Source organism: Lactuca virosa, chromosome 6 (assembly GCF_052849685.1).
Source record: "Lactuca virosa cultivar CGN04683 chromosome 6, Lactuca_virosa_CGN04683_v6, whole genome shotgun sequence".
NCBI classification, from domain to species: Eukaryota; Viridiplantae; Streptophyta; class Magnoliopsida; order Asterales; family Asteraceae; genus Lactuca; species Lactuca virosa.
Window position 1 is genome coordinate 37925581 of NC_136431.1, and position 6983 is coordinate 37932563.

Below are 6983 nucleotides of genomic sequence, written 5' to 3' on the forward strand. Positions count from 1 at the left end.
TTGTGTAAATACCTGCGAAAGATGGCTTGATCTTCCCATCCTTGATGGCTTGCAGATATTCCGGGCAGCTTCTCTTCCAATGCCCTATTTTGTGGCAATGGTGGCACTCTGCCTCCTTTGGGTTTGGGTTGGGCTTAGAAGGATCAACCTTGGTCCCACTAGAAGAGGATCCATTTTGGGACTTTCCTTTGTGGTGGTTCTTTGAAAAAACCTTCCTCTTCTTGCCCCTTCCCTGTCCAATAGCCAAAACAGGAGCAACGGGTGGATTGGGAGTTGGTGCAACAGACTTGTCCTTGAGGTTGCTCTCAGCAGTCCTCAGGAGCCCTTGGAGTTTGCTTAGGGTGACCTCTTCCTTGTTCATGTGGTAGGTCATCCTGAATTGGTTGTAGCATGAGGGCAAGGAGTGAAGAACAATGTCTATAGCCAAATCTTCCCCAAAGTTGACATTCAACTTGCGAAGACGATCAACATACCTTTGCATCTTTTGCAAGTGCACAGTAAGAGACTCTCCACTTCCCATTTTAGCAGTAATCATATTCGTTATGATTTCATAGCGCTCTTGCCTCGCGCTTTGGTGATACCTCTCCATCAAGTCTAGATGCATCTCATAAGGATACATGTCCTCATAGGACTTTTGGAATTCTGAGTTCATTGTGGCTATCATGATGCAATGGACCTTCGTTGCATCACGCTCATGGTTCTCAAAGACAACCATTTCTTCAGGAGTAGCAGTTTCTGGATTGACCTTCTCGAGCTTCTCATCGAGAACATACTCTTTGTCCTCGTAACGCGCGATCGTGCGAATGTATCTTATCCATTCGCTAAAGTTCGTTCCATCGAAAGTCACTTTTTGACAAAGGCTCATTAGGGGAAATGAGCTAGCAGTAGCGTTGTTTGCGTTAGACATCTACAAATAGAAAGGAACAAAGTTTGATTAGAATTAAGCCCCTAATTATCACCCAAAAAAGAAAATTAGGGCTAGGACCCAACAACATTATTTACACATTAGAAAAGGGATGCCGTAATCCAACATGCAAATAATTTGGAGGTAAGTGAATGACGATTCACTAATTCTTCACCATGAAAAACATAAGCTTTAAGTTTTAAATGTATTGAGAATTCCTAGATTTCATTGAGATTCATTGAACCTTTCAATGGCATGTTTAAATCTCGATATGCCCCTCTCGTTTGTGACTGGGATGCCGAGGATCACAAAGTGGGTGTGAATAACCATGCAAATGTACATGGTGCCCTCACTGTTACAGTTACCTATTCAATGTGCTGGTTAACCACACACGCTCCATTGAACTATAACAAACAATGAGTCACCCTTTGCCACCTTTGCTTAGAACCCAATTAATGTGTCGGTTAACCACACGCGCTCCATTAATGTCTTTAGCAAGGGTACAAAGTGTAATTTCATGGGATTGCATCAATTCACTTTTCCTAAAGTAACTAAGATTGGGAATTTTATAAAACATGTTTAGTTACTTTATATAGATTCATTATACTTATTAATGAGAGGAAGTTTGCCCTATCCTACCCGTTCGGCTAACGACCCTCCACCAGTCAAGCAAGCGGTGAGTGTGAATGTACACCCATTAAGCGTCAATTTATAGGCAGCAACCTTATACCCACCTTATAGACCGACTTCGTGAATGAGGTCTACTAACGGTAAGACTAGCATTGTAAATCATACATATATATATATATATATATATATATATATATATATATATATATATATATATATATATATATATATATATTAAGCTTGTAATAATATAATAGTATAGGGTTGAATTTTAAACTTGTAAAATTCTAGGGATTGAAATTTAAAATTATCCAAATTAAACTTTTAATCACAAAATTTAAAATTTCAAAGCTTGAGGACAAGTCTTGAACTTTTTCAAAGCATAAGGATCAAATAGCAAATAATATAAATCATCTAATTAGATTATCTCAATTTGATCTTATTTAATGTTACTTGCAAAACAATTTACCAATTCAATTCAAATAATCAACAATTATCATATAAGGAAATTATTATTCAACTAATTGGTAATTATCTTTTGTTAGGTCAAGAATATACTCATATATATGATTAAAATCGGATTTTAATGACCCAAAACAGTTAAGGCAAGTATCCTCAAGTAAAACAGCAAGAAATCCCGAAACTTCCTCCTTCTGACGCTCGAACTCGCCGAGTACCTCTATGGACTCGCCGAGTTGGAGCTACTCGCCGAGTCCACAGTGGAACTCGCCGAGTACAGCAGTCAGAATCACAAAATCGAATTTTTCAAGCAACAAGCAATCAACCAATGCATCAATTCAATAGAAATCAATCAAAGCTCTGATACCACTGATGGGTTTGAGCCATAAGAACTTTCCTATGTGCACATGCAAACCCTAATTGCTTGGATCTAGGTTTCTCTAATTGAACATGCATTGAATCCAAGACTTGTAATACTAGATCTAATGTAATATATTGAATCTAATCATATGAAATCAGATCTGAAAGAATACCTTGAATTACTTGCTTGATACTTCTTCTTCTTGGAGCTTAGAGTCACAATTGTCACTCCTCTAATGGCTTACAAACACCAAATAGCAAGAAGATGATCTTGAGAGAGAGGAGAGAGGATGGAAATCGGCTCTATGGTTTCTTCAATGATAGAGTGGCCGATTTCCCCACCCCATAGGACCTATTTATACTATGAGCTACTAGGGTTTCACCTTTAACCCTAATTGAATGACTTAGGCCCTAAGCAATCCAAGATCCTTCTAGATTATAGGCTTGGACGAAATTAAGGTTCCCAAGCCCCTAAAATTCGTTCACCCTAATATCCATAAGGATACATAGCCCAAAATACAACTATCACACATTTGACAGTTTAAGCCCCTTTATTCAATTAACCTCTTTAAGTCACCAAATTAATTCTCAATTAATATATGACTTATATTAATTAAATAACACTATTATTTCTTTAATATATTATTCTCATAATATATTAACAATAATATCTCTTCTCTCTTAACAAATCATCCTGTCAAGTTGCTATGGTGAAGGCAACCCAAAAGGACCATGCATAACCGGGTCAAGTACTTACCAAATATAGTTACAGCCTTAGACACTAATCCAACAGTTAATGGATTAAGTCCTTATTGGATTAAGTCCTTAATGGGTTAAGTAGGAGCACTTAACCCTAATCATCATTTTATGTGAAAGACCCTAATTGGGTGTGGGTTCTTATTGGGTCACTTCTTGACTGACTTGCTGTGGGCCTTCGTGGGCCAAATGGGGAACATGCTTATGGACTAAGGAAATTATTGGGCCTCAGGATAAGGCCCATTGGAAAGGCTTGGGTCCAATTTAGAAAATTGGGCCATAATTGGGCCTTGATGATTATGAGATATTGGGCCATAAGAATGTCAAGTGTTTGGACTAAAATAAATGGTTGGGCCTTAAGATAAGCCCATGTAGAGGTTTTGGGCCTAATTTAAAAAATTGGACCATATGTTGGGCCTTGATTGATTATTAGGTTTTGGGCTTCAGAGTTTGAGTTTGGGCCTTGGTTTTAGACCAAACTAGGTTAGGAGTAAGACAGTCTCCTTACCCCAAGTATAGAGTTGTGGTTATGCATTGGGACCCAATTATTAATTGAGTATCATTTTGATGTTGACAGTTCGGGAATCTGTCAACCAGCAATGGGAGTTTTATCCGCGGGACTTCAGAAGTGTCAGGTAAGTCTCCTCACCATAGCAATGGGTCTAAGGCACCAAGGCCGGCCCATTCCGTTAGTTGTAGTGTTTATTGTAGATTCACTACTGATATGTCTGGTATGCATGTATATGTGGTATGCTAGTTGTCTTTGTGATACTTGCATGGAAGACCATGGGGGGAGCCCATGGAGCTTGGATGTAAGACCGTGTGGGGGAGCCCATGGCTTTTCAGGTAAAGACCATGGGGGAGCCCATGACACTTGGATGTAAGACCATGTGGGGGAGCCCATGACTTTTTAGCTAAAGACCATGGGGGAGCCCGTGGAACTTAGGTGTAAGACCATGTGGGGGAGCCCATGACATCATGGAGTAAGACCCTGGGAGGAGCCCACGTCATCCTTATATGTTTATACGCATGGCTATATGTTTGATATGGTTCATGTGATTGATATGGTTTATGTAGTTGTTATAGCTAACATGGATTATGTGGTTATGTGGAATGTGTGTATACTCTGGGGAACTCACTAAGCTTCGTGCTTAGAGTTTTGTTTATGGTTTCAGGTATCATTGTTTTGGAAAGGAAGGGCACAGCTTGATCGCAGCACACACACCCGTGTTTTCCTCATTATGTGATTTTGGGACGAACTTTGATAAATGTTTTTAATTAATCATGTTTTTGGAATGTTTGGATTTAGAATATAACTGTGTTGACTATAATAAAAATAAAATTTTTACCCTTGATTTTTGGGTCGTTACAGTATGTCTCATACTGAGACTTGAACTCACGACCTCTCATTTGAGAGAGACACTCCTTACCACTAGGTCAAAGGCCATTTGGTTGAAATTGTGTAAATGTGACATCATAGTTGGAAATAACTTTTTAATAGAAAATTAAATTTATCAGCGAATAAAAATATCTTACGGACTTTATCCTAGTAAATCGTCAATTAACAAAAGTTATTTATTACTAAATGAGGGTATAACCATTAGATAACGAGGAATTGAATAAATAAGATATTAAGTTATTAAACTTTCTTTTTAAAGGCAAACTATCTAAACTTATTTTTAAATACCATTTATGTCACCTAAGAGATTTGAACCCATAACCTCTCATATATGTTTTAACTTTTTTTATTGAAAAGCAAGTCCTCGTAGTTTATTGTTTATTTAAAGTGTTAAATTTTAAATGTTATGAAAAAATCTTAACCGCTTATTAAACCTTATTGTCTATAGTTTCTTTAAATTATATCTTAAAGTTTAGACCAATGAATAAGTTTTATGACCGCTTTGAGATCTTAAAATGAAAATAAATTGAAGGGTTAGAATTTAGAAATCAATAAACAAAGTTTAAAGTTTAGGTTGGAAATGAAGCATGGGATAGGGCCATGAACACGCGTAAGCGATTGTGTATCTAAACTCGAGAAGCGATTGTGTGATTTAAGGTGCTGTTAGTTTTTCTGAAGCAAAAATTTTAAAAGTTTGCGGACCACCTCTGCAAACTTCTGCAGCAGAAGAGGTGGACCAAACGGCTGCAGACTGTAATAAGAAGCGTGTTTGTTTTTATTAACATCTACAGACTGCTGCAGGCATTAAAAAATTAAAATAAACTAATTTAATAAACCGAAAATGGTTTTTAAACACAAAAAAATTAATAATTATAGTCTTAAAACATTGAAATAAATTTCATACAACCAAATTAGTCTTACAATAACATTTTGTAATAAAGTTCATACAACCAAACTTTAATAATTCTCATTCGATATTTTGCATCAATTGCTCGGCAATTTCATCCTGTAACTGGGTCATATATTCACGGTCCGCTGCAGTACTATGTGTTGGAATCTCATCTTCATCATCATCAACGACTGCATTGTTATTCCGAACTGAGACATTTGGTTCATCATATCGTGCAAAATACTCATCACGTAGTCCCTCTATTCTTATAAAATTATGAAACGCGAAACATGCAAGGGTAATGTTTTGTTGTGTAACCAACGAGAATGGTGCCATCCTCTTCAATATAGGGAATCGTGCTTTCAAGACACCAAAAGCACGCTCAATGACGTTCCGAAGTTTTGCATGTGCATGGTTAAATTTTTCTTTATTCATCAATGCACGTCTTCGATGGAAATCTCCAAGCCAATACCTCACATTACGGTACGGTGCCATAAAACCTCGAATGTTTGCATAGGCGGCATCACAAATATAATATTTATCTGTAAAAATGAATAAATAAATAAAAATCATTTCTTTTTTCAAACTAAGATAAAACTATTTAAATAACCATAAACTTACCTGATGGTGGTAACGGGAATGGTGCACGTGGATTTGCTAATGTTTCTGATAATATTCTAGAGTCGTGTGTTATCCCTTCCCAACCGGCCACAACAAACGTAAACATCATGTTGAAGTCACATATTGCCAATACGTTTCGGTAACAATCGCCTTTTCCCCTACTTCTATATAAATCTCGTTTGTTTGCAGGGACAACAACATGTATCAAAGTGTCATAAAGTGCACCAACTGCTCCCTTGAACACCCGTCGTAGCCTCTTATTCTGTCCCGGAATGTTTGGATTCGGATTAAAAGAAGTTGGTACTATAATGTCATGTGCGAAAAGCAACATTTTGACCAACACTTCATGAAAAAACTTATGAATTGTTTGCTTTGAGTGTTGAAATCTCCGCTTGATAATCACATAACGTTGGTTATGACCGATCATCATCAAAAACAAAGCCATCTTCTCCTCAACCGATACATGTTTGCTATCCTTTAACGTGTAGTTTACTCTAAAATGAGCACATAGTCGGACAAATGATTCACAGGACATGCGTAGCACTTCAACACATTGTAGAGGATTACGGTGAAGTAACTCTAACGTAAATTCATGTCCCGTCATTTCCGAATCGTTGTCCCGCACTCGTTTGACACCCCTCTTCCAAAAATAGCGGACGTACAAGTACAATAGAATTATGAGTAGTATCTTTTTGTCGTGATCCATTAGGAACCTATTAATCAACAAAAGTATCAAATAACATAAAATAAAACTCAAGAACCAACTAACATAACATAATAACATAACATAAGATTCAAGTACCAAATAACATAACATAAAATAAAAGTTAAGTACCAAATAACATAAATCTCAAGTAACAAGTAACATAAAATTCAAGTACCAAATACCACATAGTTCCAACACATGCAATTAAAACCTAAACAACTCAAACATATAAATTCAACGAACAATCTTCCCATCCTTT

The 6983-nt window shown here is 36.9% G+C and overlaps 1 protein-coding gene across 1 annotated transcript; it reads right to left on the bottom strand.

Moving 5' to 3' along the window:
• Positions 1 to 5475: 5475 nt before the first annotated feature.
• Positions 5476 to 6622, bottom strand: LOC145121450 (uncharacterized). Its single transcript, XM_079057198.1, has 2 exons — positions 6019 to 6622; positions 5476 to 5939 (listed from the first exon to the last, which is right to left on the bottom strand). Exons 1-2 carry the CDS (start codon positions 6620 to 6622, stop codon positions 5476 to 5478), a joined length of 1068 nt encoding a protein of 355 aa, XP_078913324.1.
• Between the last annotated feature and the right edge of the window lie 361 nt (positions 6623 to 6983).